Source organism: Pipistrellus kuhlii, unplaced genomic scaffold (genome assembly GCF_014108245.1).
Source record: "Pipistrellus kuhlii isolate mPipKuh1 unplaced genomic scaffold, mPipKuh1.p scaffold_m20_p_7, whole genome shotgun sequence".
Classification (NCBI taxonomy): domain Eukaryota; kingdom Metazoa; phylum Chordata; class Mammalia; order Chiroptera; family Vespertilionidae; genus Pipistrellus; species Pipistrellus kuhlii.
The window spans coordinates 33,434,835-33,457,799 of NW_023425573.1; the positions used below are offsets into that span (position 1 = coordinate 33,434,835).

The 22,965-nt window shown below is 37.9% G+C and overlaps 1 protein-coding gene across 2 annotated transcripts in view; it reads left to right on the plus strand.

The window, feature by feature from the left end:
- ZNF385B (zinc finger protein 385B) overlaps nucleotides 1-22,965 on the plus strand; it is a 340,310-nt gene that overhangs the window by 91,914 nt on the left and 225,431 nt on the right. For both annotated transcript variants that reach the window (XR_006740467.1, XM_036421911.2), the window contains exon 3: nucleotides 2,510-2,824. Coding sequence is in view for 1 of the 2 variants with exons in the window: in XM_036421911.2 (XP_036277804.1) it covers nucleotides 2,510-2,824 (315 nt within the window). In the remaining variant the exon portion in view is untranslated. The remainder of the gene's footprint in view (nucleotides 1-2,509; nucleotides 2,825-22,965) is intronic.

Sequence of the window (22,965 nt, forward strand, 5' to 3'; positions counted from 1 at the left end):
CTACAGTGTGTTAATTAGCAAGGCCAGCCATGTCCAAAATGTTAACTGTTAAGACCAAAGTGTCATTAGTTCTCAGCTGAGTCAAGGATCTTGGTTGCTCGAGCTGAATCTGACTTCAGTGATTCAATGAGATCATGTCTGACCTGGCCTTGCCAGGATAAAAGTTATTTGTTTTCCTTATGTTTTACAATCAATTGTTTTTTCTAAGCATGAAATGATATATTAATGATGAACTCTTTTTTAAAAATTATCTCTTTATCATTTAGTGTAGTTAATTCTTAAGATACATTTTAGTATTTTAAGAGAAAACATAAAGTAATCCTATCTAATAAAGAGGGAATATGAAAACTGACTGTCATGTATCACAAAGATGGTGGCGCCCATGAGATGCAGGCAAGCCTTGGATGGCAGCCGTTCAGCACTGCCCGAGGCTCAGGTAACCAGGGCCAGCCAAGGCTTGCACCGCCGGCACTGGCAGCAGCAGATGTGTGATGGGGTGTCTCCTCCTGATCACCGGGTTGCCTCCCACCCCTGAGGGCTCCCAGACTGTGAGAGGGGGCAGGCCAGGCTGAGGGACACTCCCCCCTCCATTGCATGAATTTTTGTGCATCAGGCCTCTAGTAGAACATAACTTTACAAGGCACTGATATTTTCTAAAGTTTTATGAGAAAAGTTATTTTGTGATCCCATAATATTTTGGATTTAGGGAATAAAAGAAAAAATATTGGTATATGTGCAGTTTAAATGATGTTTTGTTTAAAACTCAGCTACAGGAATTGCTTAAACCTGATTTATGTATGGTTTGAGTAGATTTTAAGGAGGATAACTGCCTTTGTGGAGAGCTAAAAGGGATAAATTCATTTGGAAAATTTTGGAAAATAGAGTTCCTTAAAGTGGTGGCATCAGAGTAAAGTGTCCATGGGACAGATAGACTTACCATATCAAATTGAGGAACTTTCAAACTGAGGATTATGATTTAGGCTTTGCTATAAGGGTGTATGGGTATAAATAGGAGTTCTTTCTGGCATGCTATATGAATATAATCAATATCTGTTTCCATGGTCATACCTGGCGCTATAACTCATTTTCAACCAGTGAACACTCCAAATAATGGACTAATCTCTACTTGCTCCTTCCTTCCCATAGAGCTCCATGCCAACTTGGGTCAACACAGCTTCTCAAAGCCAGTACTTTTCAACCACTTGCATTTTTCCCATGGGCAGAAATCCTTCACAAGCCATGATCCTGTGTTTATCTGAATCATTCATGGCACAGTACTGTCCACCTCAGCCAATTCTTTCTCTTGCATCCCCATTTTCCTTTGGTTTTTGACTAGTATTCACAGACTCTTATACTTATCTTTATTTCCACGAGAATGTCATTTTCTTTATTCTAACTGAGAACCAAAAACCTGGCAATAATTGCACTAAGTATGAAAATACTTGTAATCCTGGTATTGCTAAAATGAAGACATTGTATATGTTACTTAGATGTGTTACGTAGAACTGAACAAGATACAAATTCAAGGCTGTCTTCATCAGCTAAGGTTCTTGAGGAACTGAAAAGTCTCCTTTAAAATCTTCACTTAAGTTATAATCTATCACTATACCCTTAACTAAATAAATGAAAAACTTAAGTGCTTAAAAGTAAAGAAATTATGTCTTAATCTGTTTTACTCTTTTTCAAATATTGCTTTACCATATATCCCATTTCTATTAGTTTGTATTTAAGATGTGCATTTCAACCTCATAAAAGGTTAAATTGATATTTATGGGCTATTCTGGAAACCTAAATACAATTTGTTTCACTGCATCTAGGAGAAAATATGTTCAAATTTCCACTGGCTTTTGGAACACAACCAAATAGAAGGTTGCAGACATACTGTGTTTTGGTCTTTGTTACTTGCCTCCTCCACTGGTTAGGGCTTGTGTCTGTTTGCAGGTGTGTATCTGTGTGTCTGTTACATATACCTTTGTGTCTATACATACACTTTTCACAGTTCTTGGTTCATAACATCATTTATTCCTTCCTTCAATAAATATTTGAATTCCTATTATGTAAAAGGTCTGTTATAGGCCTAAGGGATATCCAGAAATGAGGTTACGGCCCTCAGAGAATCTACACTCTAATGGAGAATAGACATAAACCAAATAATTGCAAAAACACACATAAAATACATGAGTAATAGATGCTATGAAGGGAGGCCACACAGTACTGTTCAAGCGTGGGACCAGAGATCTGCCTTGTCTCCAGACGCAGGCTGGTTTCCTGGAGATCTCCAGGAAGGGTAAAGGTGGAGGTGAAAGTGCTCCAGATAGAGGGAGTTCATGTTCAAAGAACTTATTTGCTCCATTAGGTTCTCTTTATAGTTTTTTCCAAGAGTGACCACTGTGTAGCTGGGAGACTTTTAGCTTCAGCCATATAGTGAAAATTAATTGTAATCATACTAGCAAATAAGAAGGCACATATTTCACAAGCAGTGATACCTGTTTTGTTTTGTGTTTTTCAGGTATGAAGTACTACTTAAGCCCTGACAACTACCCTGAAGATGGAATTATGAATATGGCAACTTTTCTGCGGGGCTTTGAAGACAAGAGGATAAAAAATGACCGGCCTGAGGACCAGTTCAGTAAAGAGAAAAAGAAAATCCTGTTCTCCTTCTGCGAGGTCTGCAACATCCAGCTGAACTCTGCAGCCCAAGCCCAGGTCCATTACAACGGCAAGTCCCACCGCAGGCGCGTCAGGCAGCTGAGCGATGGGCAGCCTCAGCCCCTGGCTCAGGCTGTGGGGCCGCTGCTGGCCAGCCCCAGCACCACCAGCACAGGTAGGCAGCAGGGTCGCGGGCTCCAATTACCCTGGGAGAAAAGCTTCTGTTCTAGAAAGTGAAGGCTTTAAGCAAGACTTATCTTTCACCATAAGCTACCCCCATAATAATCTGTATTCTTTTCCCTACAGGTAAAATCCAAGAGCTGTTTGTTACTTCTCAGTATATGTTTACTATTATCATATACATATTATTTTAGACACACTTAGATAAATAGATACACACAAAATTTGTGCGTTGGGCCATTGTCGTGGTTCCATACCCCCAGAGTGTGTGAGCATTTCTTAAAGTATTTTAAAATGTGTTTAAAATGGATCAGTGACGTCAATATTTGCTCCCTGTAAAATTAGGCTATGCTGGGTTCCCTCTGCCTGTGCTCTATTGGGTAGCACACTCCTTGACGGTGTATAAAAAGCTACAGCCCTATTTATAACACCCCGCGGTGCAGGGAAGGAGCATTAATCTTGTGTGATAGACTCCGTACATTCTTTTAGAGACTTGCCAGCCACAGCGCTTTCGCCTTCGTGCGGGCAGTGTTCTAACAATAGGAACAGGCATTGCCCAAGCCAGCCAGGCTCACCTCTGAGGCGGCACCACCGCAGCACTCTTGCCTCTCACCCTTTCCCGGGGGCTGGGTACAGGCAGAGGCTTTGGGACTTTTGCATTCTTGCATCTGCCTTGAATTTCACACCATCTTTAAAATCTTTTATCGTATCCTTGGGCAGAGCGTCCTCCTCCTCCACATTGCTGGGATGGCTGATCTTCACGGTGACGTAACTAAAGACGTTACCCAGGGTGAAGAGTCTACAAAAAGTGAGCCTTCTACCCAGGTTTACCTGGGAGGGAGGCCTCGATAAGCCTCCCCCTGCCTGTGGAGGGAGAGCTCCAGGTTCCACTCCAGCCAGCGTCTGCTCTGGTGACAGGCAGACCCGAAGGGAGAGGATACTAGAATTCCACTTGGGGCTGTTCCATAGTTCTTGGTTTTGTGACATTATGACATGATCCTTATGAAACTCCAGGGTAAATTGTATGTGTGCTGTGGGTACATATTTTTTTTTTGTATAGCAATTTAATTTCATTATATTATTTCCCCAGTAGATAATGGTCATGCGCTGAAAGACTTACAGGAATTTATAGGATGCACGCTTAGTACGGAAATTATAATTGGTATAAATATTGATAGGTAACATTAATGTATTTGTACTTGATATATCAAAAATTAATTTACATATTAAAATATAGTTGATGTTAGGTTAAGACTGATTTCTGTTTTATATCTAAACCAAGGAACAAATAACCCTGAGTAAAGATTTGAATTACATCAAAATATCCATGGTTAAAATGAAGTTATCTTATAGCTTCTGATAATTAATATTAGTAGCTAGCATTACCTGAGTATTTTCTAAGGGGTGGAGGATTGGAACGGGGGGTTGAGGACAAAAATGTTATACCTTAGTCAATCAATCAATCAATCAATCAATAAGGGTTATATTTTGATCCTAAGAAGCTTACCAGAATTTTCTCACTTAATCCTCTCATTAACCCTGAGGTAGTTGCTATGATTATTCACTACTTACAGGTTAAGAATAGAGAGATTAAACCACATGTCCAAGTTTACATGGCATGGAAATGGCAGATCTAGAGTTCCAACCATAGTTAATTAATAGTGAGGTGATTATTCTTCATCACTATTTTCCTGATAGTTCCTGCGATGCAGTAACACTCAGGTTAAATTCAGACCTGTATGCTGTCATGTTTGTGGTCATGAATGGTTGCTTGCATAGCAAACTCTTTTACTTTGGTGGGTCTTAAAAACAGACGTATAAATCTCAATTCATTAATTTCTCTATTGTCCTCCCATGCTAGCTGGCTGACATAAAGTAAGTTTAACAAAGATATAGACAAATAATTATGGGTGTATTCTATAAGTAAAACATAGATCATCATCTAGAATAACACAGTGTATTAATATATAGAAAAATGGATAAGAAAATGAGACAGATTTTCAAGTCTATATATTGGGCATAAAAGACAATTTTCATATATTGATTCCAAAATATTAGATGTGTCCTGAATATCCAGTAAAAGGAAGATTAAATACCTAATAGTACACTTATAAAATGATGACAGAAACCATAGTCATTAAATTTATCTTTCTGGCTCAGCTGGTGTACCTTTGTGGTTGAGCATTCATCGTTCAATTACTGGTCAGGGGACATGCCTGGGTTGTGGGCTCGATCCCCAGTCAGGGGCATGCAGGAGGCAGCCGATCGATAATTCTCTCTCATCACTGATGTTTTTATATCTTTCTCCATCTCCATTCCTCTTTATGAAAATCAATAAAAACATATTTTTAAAAATTATCTTTCTGAGGAATACTGAATAATAGGAGAAACTGTCCATAATATCATGCTAAGTGAGCCATCAGGAACTTAAGTGGATTATACCTTAATGTTGCTATGTGTGCATGTGCATATTATCCACTGTTTGAGTCTCAACTCAATGAGAAGCAAGCCTGACATGGTTTTATTTTTTCAGTCATTTCCTCAATTTTGATCTATCACATGTCTGTTTCCTGCTGGGTAGTGGCTTCCTTACCACCTTTTCTGCCCAGATCTTCTCAATTTTGTATTTTTAGAGGGACTGTTTATTTATTGTAGAAGATTTGGTTTTATTTAACTTCTATGCCATAACCAAATTAAGATATGATGATTAGCCAGACCCTGGAGTTTAGAGTGAATGGTGGGGCACAGCTGGCTCTCATGCTGCTCCTCTGTCTACCTGCCCTTTCACCCAGGTAGTGGGAAAATTTGGAGGAATGGTGGGATGGAGGTCTTCTTGCCTTATAGACTTGGCAAGGCTGTGATGCTGTTCTCGGTAAATGATCACTATTCTGGTTGTCTCTGTGGGACATAGATGCTCCTAACTGACCCTGTGTTTCTTTGGGGATTGGGAGTCCCTTAGATTTAGTTGCAAATCCCAGCTCAGCCCCAGTTGAAAACAAAAGGCCCCTTTCCTCAACCACATGTACTTCTTTCCCCCACATTGCCGCAGATAAGGATATTGTGTCCTCTCTTCTCATTTATTGTACATACCAACTACTAGGGCTTGAGGTCATTTAGAGAACCAATCTGACAACTAACATCCCTCTTGAAAACTCAGAGCTGCTGGGGCCCAGGCAGGTAGACTTAAAGTGGGGTGTGGAGGCTCCTCTGTATTTCTCATCTCTGCTCAAGTGCATAGGGAAGACTGGCAAGTCCATTAACAAAGCAGGCACCTAATTATGGATTCAAATGCTAGTCTCTCTTTTATGCTAATTGCTTGCCAATAAGAGTATTATGGGTTGAAGTTTGTTTCCCCTTCAAAAAATATGTTGGGAGTCCTAATCCTCAGTATTTTCAAATGTAACCTTATATGGAGATAGAGTTTTTGCAGAGGAAATTAATTTAAAATGAGGTCATTGGGATTAGGTTGACCCTAATCCAGTGTGATAGATGTCCTTATAAAAGGGCAACAGTTATAAAAATTTACAAAGACAGACACACACAGAGGGAAGATGCTATGAACAGGAATAGGAACAAAGAGGCCATCTGCAAACCAACAAAAGAGGTCTAGAACTGATTTTCCCCTCAGAGTTCTCAGAAGGAGCCAACCCTGCAACACCTTAATATCAGCCTTCTAACCTCCGGAACTGTGAAATGATCTGTGTCTATTGTTAAGCTACCCAGTTTTGGGTACTTTGTTACAACAGCCCTAGCCAGTTAATAGAGGGAGGAAAATAAAAATCTATAATCGCCCCAAAGGACAGAAGATGCAAAAGTAGAGATAATCTTCCCCATAATTTTTCATTTTTAGAGGCGACTTCCCCTCCTCTTTGTCAGTATTATTATATTGTTGAGTTTGGCAGGGCAGGGGTAGGAGTTGGCTTCAAGGAGTGATGGTTGAGACTTGAGCCATTTCTCTGAATTCGTGACTGATACCTACCTAACCACTGGCAATTCTTCCAGTATACTTAGAAGTTAGGGTGTTCATAGAACCTTTAGATCTCAGCTTCTGGAAGAATAGGAGGATTCTCAGAGTGCACCTAAAACCATTTGTGTGTGTGTGTGTGTGAGAGAGAGAAAGAGAGAGAGAGAGAGAGAGAGAGAGAGAGAGAGAGAGAGAGAGAGAGAGAGAGAATATAATTTTTTTTTCCTGAGAGAGAGAGAGAGAGAGAGAATATAATTTTTTTTCCTGAGAGAGAGAGAGAGAGAGAGAGAGAGAGAGAGAGAGAGAGAGAGAATATAATTTTTTTTTCCTGAGAGAAAGATTAATGATAAGTAGCAGCAAGTTTCCTTTCCCAACACTGTCCCTAACCAAATATTGTAAGAATACTCTGGACAGCAAAAAAGAGAATCAAAGGGGAAGCAAAGAGACCTTAGACAACTTAGCCTGTATGTGAAGGATCCCTGTTCCTTTCCCCATCCAGTCTCAGGGGGTGGGTGGAAATAACAGAAACCATAGGTGGCTTTAGACAAAGTAGTTGCATGCTTTTATTCCTCAAAAGGTATACAAATACAGTAAGACCCTAGTTTTCCCAGCCCCTAACAAGGATGGGCAGATGGACCCAAACAGTCTCCTGATTTGCTTGTGGGCTTAGTGAAATTGGGCTAGAATTAAACAGTGCTAAGAAAAGAATTTATAGCAATAAGTGCTTATATTAAAAGATGTGATGCATTTACACCATGGAATACTATGCAGCAATAAAAAAGAAGGATCTCTTACCCTTTGAGACAGCATGAAGGAACCTGGAGATATTATGCTGAGTGAAATAAGCCAGCAGAGAAAGACAGCTATCATATGATCTCACTCATATGTGGAATCTAAAAAAAAACAAATAAACTGATGAATTAAATAGATCCAGAGACACAGAAGCATGGAACAGACTGTTGACTCTCAGAGGGAAGTGGGGGTGGGTGGGTGGGTGGATGGAAGAGAATAACCAAAGAACTTACATGCATGTATGCATAACCCATGCACACAGACAATAGGACGGTGAAGGCCTGGGGTGGGGATGGGTGCAGGTTAGAAGGGGTCTATAGAAAAAAGAGGTAACATCTATAATATTTTCAACAATAAAGATAATTTTTTAAAAATAGAATGTCATATATGCCTCATTTTCCCTTCCTGTCTGTGAACCTCCCAATGTATGTGGGATTTCCATTTGTATGTATGTACAAATTAAATTTAATTATTTTATCTTGAAAAAAATGATAAAAGATCTCCAATAAATAAATGCATCTCTACCTAAAGAAGGTAGGAAAAAAAAAGAGAAAAAAATGAACACGAAGAAAGCAAAGCTGGACAAATCTGAAGAAGTTTGATAGTTTGTATTCATATCAAAACCCTGATTATGATATTTTTTTGCAGTTTTACAGAATGTTGCCATCAACTAAAGCTGGATAAAGTGTTCAATGGAACTCTCTGTATTTATCCAACTACATATCAATTTATATTTACCTCAATACAATTTTCAGTTTAAAAAGTCATAATAGCCAAAACCGGTTTGGCTCAATGGATAGAGCGTCGGCTTGGGGACTGAAGGGTCCCGGGTTCGATTCCGGTCAAGGGCATGTACCTTGGTTGCAGGCATATCCCCAGTAGGGGGTGTGCAAGAGGCAGCTGATCGATGACTCTCATTGATGTTTCTAACTCTCTATCTCTCTCCCTTCCTCTCTGTACAAAATCAATAATATATATAAAATAATTTAAAAAGTCATAATAAAGATAACCACTAAAAATGTCCAGTAGCATAATCAGAGATGACAATGAGCAAAAATTTGGGGGTTTGGCTTTTTAAAAATTATCATGTCTACTTTAAAGATATTATTACTAAAACACAATCTCCTTTTTTAAAAGATAAGTGTCAAGAGAACCTAGATACCTAAATAACTTAACGATAGTGTGGTATGCTAAGCACAATAATGATCTATATATAAGCTAGGTGTGGAACAGGGAAAGGAACAGTTAACTTTATAGAGGTCAGGAAAAACTTCCTAAAGGTGTTATTTGAGGTTAATATTTAAAAATAACTTTTGAGTTATTCAAGAGAAAACAACATGCTAGGCAAAGGGATATCAAAGCAAATGCATGCAGGAATAAATTATAAATCATTTATTATCATTGGAGTGAATTAGGATTGAAAAAATTTAATAAGATCCCTGTGTCAAAGTAGAAAGTAGCTAGAATGGAAGGGTCTTCCTTGTCCTGTGGAAACTGAGGCAAGGGAAAAACACAGTTGCCCAAACACACATATTAAAAAAGTATGGAACAGCTGCTGGATTCAGAGGTCTCCTAAGTTCTCTTTCTATTGTACGCTGGTTTATGGCAATCCGGAGCCTCACTGTCGAGTCTAGACAGCCCAGTTTAGGTGTTGTTTCACCATATGGCTGCTCAGAGGTTATTTTTCCATGACCTACATACAACTTCCAAGTCCAGATAAAATGGACCGTATTTATTCTCTACGTATCCTTCCCTCTGCTGGCAAAGGCTGAGACCTATTCTTTATCCTGAGCGCCTACTGCTGCAAAATTTCTCCATCAGTCCTAGGACATTCACCCTTCTGTTCTCTGAGGTGAATCTGAATTTAAAAACTGTAAAGCAGTTGGTGTGTGAGTGACTGATATTCTAACCCAGTGGTTTTCGAATTTTAGCTTGCACCAGCGTCACCTGAAAAGGTATGCTAAAATGCAGAGTATGTTAAAAAGGCAGACTGCTGGGCTCCATGCCCAGAGTTTTTTATTTAGGAGGTCTGGGGCGGAACCTGAGAACTTGCACTTCTAACAAGTTCTGAAGTTGTTCCTGTTCTGAAATCGTGAGAACACCAATCTAACACACCGAGGAGGAGTTATATCCAGAAAAGGAGCTTCTATCTTAAATAAATCTGCATTTAAGAAATGGTCAGAAAAGAGAAAGGCAGCCTTCTTGTGTTTCTTATCTTCTGCTGGTATACCCACGACCCATGCAAAGAAAGGGATGATGTTGTGGAAATAGAATGCATAGCCCCAACCCCATCAGCCAACCCTTACCCCTAAGGGTGAGCTTTATAAGCAACTTTGCACCTTCCACAGTCGCATGAAAACAGTGAGAGGCTGTGGCCACATGGGTGAATGGGACCTCACCTTGTGCCAGGTATTGTGTAAAGGAGGTTACCTCATTTGAATCCTCAGATTTATGAAGGTACTATTATTATGACACACAATGTGGGTGAGGAATAAAGAGGTTGGATAACAGCTGGATTTAGAATAAGTCGGCCTATTTCTGTGGCCTGATTCCTCACTCTAGTGTTATTGCCTTTCAGTTACAGATAAATGTTAGGCTGAACAGCAATTGCGTAGTTTGTACTTAGAGTTTACTGCTCATAGGGTACCTGATGTGGGAGGTGAATCAGAAAACATCTCTCTAGGCAGCCTGTTTATGTGGTAAGGCCAGCTTTTGCTGTTTAGAGACTTTCCCTAAACATCATTCAGCAATACTTGATACACTGATACCTTCTTCCTTCCCATCAGAAACAGGTAAATCACCAAATATAGTAATAAATATTAACTTTGTATTTTTTTTTCTCTTTATATCCTCAAGAAGCATTTGCTCCTGTCGTGGAGAATTATGTTGCCCCAAGGAATATGGTTGGGAGGAGTACTTGTGTTTGGGGGCTCTTGGGATGTACATTTCCTCATAATGGAAAGGTATTCTCTTTTAGGGGGAGATCTCTGATCCTGCCTTTGACTCTATTTTGGCACAAGTAATATTTAATTAAAACTATAAAACATCAGACTCAGAATATGAAGGTTCTGCTGAATTGAGGTAAGAGAGACACATCTGTACTTGATTTTGAGATGCACTGAAGATACAGGTTATATGAAATTACTGAATAATAACTTCAGTCTTCACAGCCCATTAAGATAGAAATAATTTTCCTTATATTGTAAATAAGGAAACAGAATTAGAGAAATTTGGAGGCCTTTCCTAAGGCCACACAAAGATTCAAAGTCTAATATCTGTCTTGGATTCTACATTGCCTCTCATAAATTTTTACAATGTATTTTCCAAAAAGTAATAATAAAAAGAATTCGTGACCATTTCCTTATTATCTAATGTTTGTTTTTCCCAGTTGCATACTAACTAATATGCACATTTTCTTGCTCATCTTAAATTAATTCCAAAAGAATTTCTAATCACATTTAAGGTTAAGCTTTTAAGACAGAACAGGAGTTAGTAAAGCAAAGAGACTGGAGAAACGTGATTCAAAGACAGTAAAGAGAATGTTTAGAATCTTAAATGGAGAAAAAAATTTGTCATGTCTACAAACGTGAAAGTTGGTTAAAACTGAGTGAAAGAATTAGGAAGAAAAACAAAAAAATTGGAAGGTAGGCAGGAGTCATTAGAATTTTTTTTTTATAATGTTTTATTTTAATCATGACTCTATGGGTCAGAGATCGGAGCTTTTCTCAATTAGGCATTTCTTGTCCTGGACTCACTAGACATTACTCAGATAGCCAGCACACTGACTGGGTTGGATGGCCTAAGACGCCTTTAACATATGTCTGCAGTTAGTGTTGATGTAGATTGGATCATGCTCACCAGTAGACCCTGTCTTTGAGTTACATAGACAAGACTTGTTACACAGAGGTCACAGAGCCGCATTTCAAGACAGGAAGAGCAAACACTGCAACCACTGCATTCTTTTGGTCAGAGCTATTCACAAACCAGTCCGAATTCCAGTGATGGAGAACAGACTCTGCCTCTTGATGTAAGAAGTGGCATCTTTTATTTGGCCTTAGGAATTTTTAACTGCGCTTGAATAGATTTTAAGTAGAGGACCGTTTGGAGGTACTGTGAAGAAGGTAAATTTGATAAAACCAGGGGATTTTGCAGCAGGAAGTGGAGAGAATAGTTTGGAGGGGGAAATGAAAAACAAGATTAGGAGATAGGTTGTCAGTTGGAACATAGTGTAGAGTATTTTTTTCTTTGTTGCTATATTCTATGTTTTCTCTTTGATGCTTCCAGGATCCTCCAGGATCCTCAACTGTGTTTTTACCGTCTCTTTTCTAATGATCCCTTATTTTTATTCACATTCTACATTAAAGAAGTTGTTAATAGGGTTAGAACACTGTGATAGGTGTTATGACTATTAAAATATGTGTATGGGCTTTAAAAAACACAGGTCATTCCCCCCTCTTCCCCCACTGCATCTCCTATGTATTTAAAATGTAAAATTTGGCAGATCCAAAATGGCAGCAGAGTAGATAGATGTTACATTCACCTCTTCTCGGGACCAAAGTCAACTACAGCTAAAATATACAGCAATCAGCCGAAGCCGATTTGGCTCAGTGGTAGAGCGTCGGCCTGCGGACTGAAATGTCCCAGGTTCAATTCCAGTCAAGGGCATGTACATTGGTTGCGGGCACATCCCCGGTAGGGGGTGTGCAAGAGGCAGCTGGCCAATGTTTCTCTCTCATCGACGTTTCTAGCTCTCTATCTCTCTCCCTTCCTCTCTGTTAAAAATCAATAAAATATATTAAAATAAAATATATAGCAATCAATCTGAATAACCAACTGAAGACTAGCTGAAGACAAGTCTTATAACCAAGGACTTACAGAAGTCATATTGAGACTGGTAGGAAGGGCATTGATGTGAAAAGGTTGGCCCTGCTCCCATAGGCAGTGGCTGAGATTTTGGAGGGATAGCTAAAGCTGTAAGTTCCCCTGAGAAAAATGCGTTATCAACCCCAAGCTGAACTCCCCACCCAGAGCACCAGAGCCAGGAATAGGTGCCCATATAACATCTGGCCATGAAAATCAGCAGGCATTCTGACTACCAGGGAAGAAGAAAGTCTGCTAGAGACACATTTGCTCTTAAAAGGCCAACACACAAAATCTCATTCCCAGCCACTCACTCTGGGCTCCAGCAGAAGGAGGGTGGAGCAGATCTTCAAAAAAGAAAATCAATGAGAAAACAGTGGTCATAAATGACACAGTTGATCAAATGGATTTAATTGATATCTTCAGAGCATTTCACCCCAAAGCAGCACAATATACATTCTTTGCAAGTGAACATAGAACATTTTCTAGGATAGACTACATGTTAGGACACAAAACAAATCTTAATAAACTTAAGAAAATTGAAATCACATTAAGCATATTCTTTGATCATAAGGTATGAAACTAGAAATCAATGAGAAGATAAAAAAAAACTGAAAAACACATAAAGATATGGAGACTAAACAACATGCTACTAAACAATGAATGAACTAACAATGACTTTAAGAAAGGAATCAAAAGATACCTTGAAACAAATAAAAATGAGAGCTCAACAACCCCAAATCTCTGGGTCACAGGGAAAGCAGTCCTAAGAAGCATTACAGGCCTATCTCAAGAAACAAGAAAAATGTCAGATAAACAATTTAGCATTTCACCTAAAGGAACTAGAAAAAGAACAACAAACTAAGCCCAAAGTGAATAGAAGGAAGAAAATAATAAAGATCAGCACAGAAATAAAGGAAATAGAGTAAAACAAAACAAACAAAAAACAAATCCAATATTAAAAATCAATGAAACCAAAAGCAGTTTCTTTGAATAAACAAAATTTATAAACCTCTAACCAAATTTATCAAGAAAAGAGAGAGAACTCAAATAAGTAACATCAGAAATGAAAGAAGTAATAACTGACAAAAAGAAATACTAAGGATTTTAAGAAAATATTTTAAACAACTATATTCTAACAAATTGGACACTCCAGATGAAATGGAAAAATTCCTAGAAACATACAATCTTCTAAAACATAATTAGGAAGAATTAGAAAATCTGAGTGGAGATATTGTAATATTGAAGCAATAATAATAATAATAATAATAATAATAATAATAAAGTCCCAACAAAATAAAGTGCTGGACCAGATGGCATCACAGTTGAATTTACCAAACATTCAGAAAAAAACTAACAGCTGTCCTCAAACTATTCCAAAAAATTCAAGAGAAGTGAAGACTCCCAAACTCATTTTATGAGGCCATTGTTATATTAACCTAATTCCAAAACCAGATAAAGATACCACAAAGAAAGAAAATTATAGGTCAATATCCCTGATGAACATAGATACTAAAATCAATAGAATATTAGCAAACTGGATTCAGCAATACATTAAACATGATCAAGTGGGATTTATTCTAGGGATGAAAAGTTGATATAATATCTACAAATAAAAAATGTGATACACCACATAAAAAATGAAGGATAAAAATCACTTGATCATATAAATAAATGTAGAAAAAGCATTTGATAAAATCCAGCACCCATTTGTGATAATAACTCTCTAAAGATCAATGGAAAAAATATCCTCAGGTGAGGATTAACAAAAACAAAAACAAAAATAATGTTATAGACACAGCATATGGTGATTACCAGGGAGAAAGGGTAGGAGGAGGTATAAGAGGGTAAAGGGGAATAAATGGTGATGGAAGGAGACTTGACTTTGGGTGGTGAACACAATAGTTGCTATAGTATATATAGTTGTTATAGTATGCGGATGACATATTATAGAATTGTACACCTCAAACCTATATCATTTTATTAACCATTGTCTCCCTAATAAATTCAATTTGAATAAATAAGTAAAATAAAATTTTAAAATTTATCCTCAAATGGGTTTTCACAGACATTTTTGAACCTTTGAACATAAACTTGAAATTGTAACAATATTGGTTCACCACAAGATGGTGCCACAAGAATATTGAAAGTGAGATATTTTCATTTTAATCATGTAACATTTTGTTGGAATTTAATGGGTAGGGAAAGCAGAGAAATACAAAGAGGTGAGGACATGAGTGACATGCATGTGTAGGCAGGAGCATGCTCATTTGACAGACACTTTTTATGAGCATCTTCTATGTATTAGGCTGAATATAGGGGTAATATCAGGGTTTGTGTATTAGAGTGTTAAGAGAGTGAGATATGAAGAAAGTAAAGAAGAGGAGAGGAGAAGAGAGGAGAGGAGAGGAGGGGAGGGGAGGGGAGGGGAGGGGAGGGGAGGGGAGGGGAGGGGAGGAGAGGAGAGGAGAGGACAGGAGAGGAGAGGAGAGAGAAAGAGAAAGGTGTAGAGGAGATTTTCTTCAGTTTTCAGGAATAACAATTATTGCTGAAACATCTAATATTGACCTCTGTCTGGAAAAGATGTAGTTCAGTTTAAGAGATATTTAATAATGCTAACTTAGGTTTGTGAGATCAGTGAAGATTTAGGGCTAGAATCCATCAGTATGATAATGTATTTTGCAATAGAGATATATGGTTTTTAAATGCCTGCTTTTTCTTCCTTTTTGATGAGCTAGTTTGCCATTTATCATTTAACCAAGAAATTTTTTGCAAAATGTATCTACCAAGGTGACAGTATAACAAATCATTGATGAATCATTAATAAGTTTCTACTTTAAGTAAATAAAACACTTTAGTGTAGAGGCAGGTGAGTTGATTTTTTTTACAATGCACTTTCCCCCCAGACCTATTAATTATAAGTCTATAATTTTTTTATGGAAAATTATTATACAATCCATTTTTAAGGTAGAGCCTATATGACTTCCTACAGGTTCCTATGAAAGAACCAATTTAAAAGGACAAAGGGAAGCCGGTTTGGCTCAGTGATAGAGCGTCGGCCTGCGGACTGAAAGGTCCCAGGTTCGATTCCTGTCAAGGGCATGTACATTGGTTGCAGGCACATCCCCGGTAGGGGTTGTGCAAGAGGCAGCTGGTTGATGTTTTTCTCTCATCGACGTTTCTAGCTCTCTATCTCTCTCCATTCCTCCTCTCTGTGAAATATCAATAAAAGGACAAAGGGTCTTGGTTAGAATATGCCAAATTGGACCCTTGAAAAGAGGGCATTTGATTTACTTGGTTTAAATTCTAGATCCTGTGAGAGAGCCCAGGAATGGTATGTTACTTGGAGTAATTCAGACCAAATGATGATACAATAGAAAGAATATTGATATTATTTTCTGACTATTTGTCTTACCCAGGATTGGTCACTATAAGTTTCCAAGTATTCCAAATCTGAATGTCATTCTTTCAAAAAGAATAATTAGTGCTCCATATCTGTACTTACCAGGTAAATTGAGTCAAGAGTTATATGATATGGTTTATTGAGGTTGAGGTTTTTATGAATGAAAGCAGAGCAATTTGGGAATAGGAGAGCTCAAGTCATAATTCCAGCCCCCACAATGCTTTGAGATAGGGCCCCAGATATTTTGGGTGGTTTCAGAAATCTGGAACTACACCTAAGGTAGACCTAAAAACGGCATTAAAAACAGCTTTTTCTGTACACGTGGTTTTAAAATGTTAGACACGGGAATCAATTATATAAGTGTGGAACTCAAAAAATTGATATGTAAAGTTTCTGATTGGAACTTTTATTAAAAAGAATTTACAAGGGTGTTTGTCCCATTTTTAGGGAAGGGTGGATAGTCTTTTTCTTTAAGAATGCTTTGAATTATGAACTTTTACACATATTATTTGTATTAACAGATACACATTTTATATCAAGCCTTGATTTCTTAGCTTTCAAAAGCTAAAGGCTGGCACCTTTCCATGTGGAAATGGAATCTTAGACAATTATAGTTAGTGTGTGGGTGGCTGAGTGTTTTGAATCATGGAACACCCACTTAAAATCCTGGTGCTATCTTAGAATAGAAGTGTAACCTATTTATGTGCGTGCGTGTGTGTGTGTGTGTGTGTGTGTGTGTGTGTGTGTGTACCTGTTTTAAGCTAATCTGGGGAGAAAGGCTTTTGGTAGAGGGCTCAATAGAAATTTAAATGACTGAGTGTATCTCCTCACTGTGCGGTGAATGTGGTGTCATCCTGATCGACCTACTTTCTTCACACACATGTGCTCCTTTCATACTTTGACAGCATCAATGGCAAGGAGGCTGTTGGGCATCATTCTGAGTTAGGCATCCCGTTGATATGGGGTTGGTTCTTAGGCCAAATGTGAAATATGTTTGCTTTTTCTCCTGATTACACAAAGAGTTTGGAGGATCTAGGTGGGCTGGTTATTGCATTTTTATTTTAATAGGCTGAGTGATAAAATTTACATCATGTTGACTGACTTTGTTTCCAGAACCAGACCTCTGGTGAGCCTGCCTTGCAATCCAGAGATCTTGGCCTATGGATGCTGGAAGTTAACTTTCTTCTTATGTGGACATGCTGTAAAAGGTATACGGAGAGGCTGATTTTGATCCTGGCAAGTTTCCCAGTATAGATAATCAGTTATTAGTACTTTCAGAAGTTGCAACAGTTCCATAGGACACCAGGTTGTTGCTAATGAAAGAATTCAACAAAATTTTGTTGTACTTTGAAAAATGAATAAGTGCAGTTTCTCCATCACATGGAAAATGACTTTGTGTTCATATTCTAGAAGCTAGGATTAGAGCCGAAACTGGTTTGGCTCAGTGGATAGAGCGTTGGCCTGTGAACCAATAGGTCCCGGGTTCGATTCCGGTCAAGGGCATGTACCTTGGTTGCGGGCACATCCCCGGGTGTGCAAGAGGCAGCTGATGGATGATTCTCTCTCATCGATGTTTCTAACTCTCTATCCCTCTCTCTTCCTCTCTGTAAAAAACCAATAAAATATATATTTTTTTTAAAAGAAAAAAAGAAACTAAGATTAGAGCCATACATTCTGCTGTAGTTTGCATGGTGAATAGGAAGACCAGTGTTTTAATAACTGCCCGTAGAACTCCGCTCCACTCCAAGTCTGAGCCCCAAAAGGCACTAAAGAAATGCTCTCTTTTTTGGGAGAAGGATACCTAATAGTTTTTATTTTTAAATAAAAATTGTATATATTTAAATTGTACATGATTATATAATATACATTCATATAGTGAAATGATTACTACAGTCAAACCAATTAACACATTCACCTCCTGATACAGTCACTTACCAGTGTGAGCACCTGAAATTTACTCTCAGAAATTTCCAATATTCAGTACAGTATTATTAACTTTAGTCATCATGTGGTATAGTAGATAGCTAGAACTTATTCATCCTATATAACTACAACTTGTACCCTTTGATCAAGATCTCTTAGAAGATGGTGAATGATATAGACCCAAAGTCTATGTCCATACAGTGTCAATGTTATGTTCAAGTTTGTTCTTAATATAAAAAAGTACATAATGTCTAGGAAAATTCCAAGTAAATACAACATAATATTTTCATAGAAATATTTTTAAAATGGATTTTTAAAGTTACAGATTTTTAATATTGATGGTAAAGAATAGTACTACTTTTTTTTTTCTACAAGTGGTTTTGAAAAACTCCTATACCAAATTGTATGTAGTATACAAAAATAAAACAAGGCCTTTTACTTCATAAGGTGAATATTTTTTTGTTGTTGTTTCTGACATTCTTACATATATTTTTAACATTATGGATGTTTTGCTATTGGTTACATTGAAAAAGGGGTGCGATCACCCAATGTTTTATGCTTCATTCTAGAAATGTGTTTTTTCTTTTAAATTTCCTTTTGAAAATTATAAAGTAGGTTACTAAAAGAAATATTTATTTCAATTGCCTTTCACATTATTGGGTCTAAATTAGGTAATCAATGAGTGGTTGATATTATCATTATGCTTTGTTATTTTCTTGACACAATAATTCTAAATTGTTTCTTGCCTTTCATTCCTATGTCCTAGTTTTGTCATTTTGCATTTTAGCCACATCTCTGCTCTAGTTTGTGTCTCAGTTCTAATAGCATCTTCTCTCATATATTTTTGTCCATCCTGTTAAAGCAATGTTAATCTTCAAATCTCTTGCCCAAGCAAGAGAACATTTGCTTAGGTACCATTTCCCAATCCTTAACCTCATAACAGTTTCGGTAAACACTTGTAGAGGTCTATAATCTCTTACCTACAATTTTTAAAATCCAAGAATCTATGAAAATACGAAGGTTTTGTACTTCATATTGATGGCAAAACTTGACCTGAACTGATGGGAAGTTGATGATAGTCTTTATTTATCCCATGTAGTATGGACAAGCACATGTTTTGCTACAGAAATGTTAATGTATCTGATTATAGAGTATGACCTCAGACCCCACTGGAGGCATTCTATAATTCATGTTATATACAGAGTATCATCATTCTAAAATTGAAAAGCATTTGAATTCTGAAATGCATCTGACAGTGAGGGTTATGGATAAGAGATTGAGGACCTATCCTTTAGTATTATGTTTTCATTTTTAAACTTTTACTACTAAGGAGCTGCAGGAATGGGAATATTAAAAGCATTTTAGGCACATAATCTCCCATGGATTACTTCCTAAAACAAGAGAACTACAGAGAAAGAGTGAGAAACAGAGACCACTGAGCAGTGACTGAATCAGTGATAACCAGTGCCAGCCATTTCTCATAGTACATTCAAATGCTGTGCTAGGGGCTTCATGAGGCGCAAATGAATGGGATCCAGGCAGTAAAAGTAGGATATTCTTCTATGATGTGGGAATACACACACACACACACACACACACACACACACACACACACACACTCATACTCATGCATGTTTCTTTGTGTGTCCACTCATGTATATCCATAACTGTCTATGATGAAGGGAGTCTAACCAGCAGCCTGAAGGAGTCAGCTCTGCACATAGAGACATAATGAGGATGCCCATGGGTGTTCCATGGTTAACATTGCTCTAAAGTGCTGTGTTATGTAAATGCATTTGGTGGAATATTGCTTCCTTCACACAGATGTTTTGGGTTGAAGGCACTAGTAAATGTGGCACCTAAGAGCTAGTATTACTGGAACCGAACAGTCATGTACAGAAGATCCTCTATTGGCTTCTGATTTGCTCCTCTTTAGAGTTTTAATGAGATCCTAAAACCCATTTAAAGAAATCTGAATGAAACCTTGAACGTGTGCTTCATCAATGATGCCTACTAGGAATTCCTTCTGGTAATGATTTTTAATAAATATTTTATGTCTTTTATGCTCTGTACTTCGCATACACAGGTCAAAGTTTTGCAACTTGTGATTTCATATCATTGCTGCTACTTTCTGGGCTATAGCTACTTTGTTCCTTTTTAAGATTATTTCAACTGGCTCTCACATTTTACAGTATAGTAGTGGAAGAGGGAGGATGGTGAAAGGTAAAGATATAAATTTAGGGTCTCTGGAGTAGGGATGTATGGATTTAACTATAGACTTCTTAAAAATAAGCAGGCAAAGACTATGATATTAAAATAATCTCTAACTTGCATGTTTATTTTCTTCTTACACAGGGTACATTTAAATTTTTATTGCTTAGAAATTTGTTTTAAGGTAAAATTGGTTGTATTTTTTGCCCTGGTGCTAGCATAGCCCTGCACATTTTTACTACTAATATTTTTATTTTAATCTAAAGACAGGCAGGTAAGGGTTAACATATATTTAAACTTGCTCTTTAATGGGTATCTATGTCAAACATATGGTCATTTTTGGCATTCTAATTGTTAATAGCCTCTAGTGATTTCATTTGTCTATAGAGAAGTCCCAGGAACCTCCAGCTATTTTGATTTTTGCAGCTTTTATGATAAGTCCTTACAATATAGACTACTGATTTCTTCTCTGTAGCCGGCTCATTGTTGAAAAGCCAGAGCTATTTTTAACATTTACACAATTTCAGTAGATGAGTCTCCATTCCACAAGGTTTGGTGCTAAATCTGTGGAGCCTTTCGTAATCATATCCTTTCTGTGGTTTGCTTGAATTTGATCACGGTGGCTGATTTCATGCATTGATAATGAAGGCTTAGGTTGCCTGTTTCTCGGCTTAAATCCACCTCAGACTTGGAGGTTGACAGTGCTGCTGGCTTCAGCACGCGCAGAGATACAGAACTGAAATTGCTCTGCTTTCTTTACAAATGACTCTGAGAGTGCTTGTCCTTCCCTAACATGTTGCCAGCGTGTGAAGGATTTTCAATGAGCAGTGCACTAAGCCAGCATCTGGGAAGGTCCGGAGCTGCGCTGATATAGTGTGGAGCTGTCACACAGATCTTGAGGGCTGGAGCCAAGCCTTGGGAGCACTGCGCCTCACGCCCGTCTCCTACTGGAAGTTTTGTTTATCCAACTTGGTTGCTCTTGCAGCTGGCGAGAGCCCTGCCAGGATGTGGAGTGGACTTCCTAGCAGAGGTGAGCATTTTTATTCTACGACTCGGACTCAGGGATCTGGGGTGTCGGTAACAGATTCTTTCAGACGCTGTGTTGAATCCTGTGGAGTTATCAGTTGTGTTCATCACGTCTCGCTGACAGATCCGAAGGGGCAGCACTGAAGAGCAAAATATATGATGCTTTAATGTTATTGGGAAGTTGCTCCTTGCATGGGTGTGACAGCATTCCTTTCTCTCTGTGCTAGCTGTTTTGCCAAGGACATCTTACCAGTAGGTGACTTCCTTTGTATTCAAACATTTGGAACAAGTCAGTGATATTGTGTGATTTGCTATCCTTGCATGAAGCAGGTAACCAGCAGTGGTATTATGTGCTTCAGGTATTAAAAAAGAAAGAAGAAGAAGAAGAATAATAAGAAGAAGCAGAAGCAGCAGCCTAGGAACTAAATGTACTTTGTAGTGTAGAATCTTTGGCGTGAAATATATACAGGAGGAAACAAGTGATGTGAGGAGATAACTGACAAAGTGAGTGAAATGGATTACATACTGGAGTTGGCACCTTGTTAAGCTTGACATTATTAATAATTAAAAGTTATGACCTAGTCGTGCACTGGACAGCCTACAGTAATTGGTTTCCAGAGATGGTATACTGAATGAGGGAGGAGAAAATTAGCAGCATTACCTCCCAAAGCATGTTTTAATTAGATGTGACATCTTAAATGTGGCAGATTTTATCATTTAAATCTAACTAAAGTGCCGACACTCACCTGGGAAGTTAAGCTACTAAATCATCCTGCCCAGGGAGGTCTGATGTGGTGTCGTAAGTATCGAGTATTTGAAAGCCAACGGTACAAGAGCAAAGTCAAAGTTAGCCTCTGAGTAGATGGAGTCCTATTGCTTAGGCTCATCTAGACTGTGATTCCTGCACTGTGAGAAGCTGCTTCTAAAAAAGAAAGGACTGTGAGAGTCAGGATGCATCCTAATGGCAGTATTCTTATTAAGTGTCTGGTTAGAACATTAGGACTGCAAGAAAATCTATTTTTATTTGATTGGAAGCTAGCATGGCACATGGGGTGCGTATATCTGTGTGCGTATGTTGATGTGTTTTTCCTGCTAAATTTATTTGAGGCAGCTGTCTTATAGCTTTCAGCTCTCACGTTATAGATAAGTGTGCATTTGTTTGACAGAAGATTCGAGAACCCCATTTACTGCCAGTACATGTAAAGCTTGGCTAAGCAGACGCATCAGGAGCAAACCGTTTGTGTTCGCCAATCTGTCTCAGCAAGTCCCAGGGCCACTATCTTGCTAGAAGCCACTGTGTGCTTTTGAAAGCATGAAATTAGTTTTATACTGAGCACATGGTTTCTCATTTAGCAGCTCTTTTTATGGTAATGGTCAATTTATGGTTCACCGCCAGGATTTTGGTATTCTGTCAAAGCTGATAGCTTCTGCTAAGGTGTCTCTATGAGATAATTATTTTTAAAACACTGAGATGGGGGGCACCCAATTAGACCCTCAAGGAGAGACCTTTACCTTCAAACTAGTCTACTTTCTGAATGCACTGTCATTTCTCCAAATTTCCTTTATGTTGTTTAATCCAGGACCTATAAACCTTAAGCTGCTAACATTTCCCTCTTTGGAGCTAACTGGACATGTGCAATTAAAATAGCTATATTCTGAAATGTAAAGTGTTTATTCAACTTTTTTTCAATGTGTTTGTAGAAAACCACTCTATTATTGTTGACAATTTTGTGCAATCCATCTTTAGGCTTACCTGCTTGTTTCATAGACTATTGGAGAGGATCCAAAGCTTTTTATATTTATTATAATTGATATAAACTATCCATACTTTATTGTGTATATGTGCTATGAGGAAGGGTTAGTTACAAATAAAATTAAACAGTCTCAAGATACATTAAAAATGTTGAAAAAAATGTCTTCTTTTCTAAAACTGCTTCATTTTGAAAAGTAAAACCCC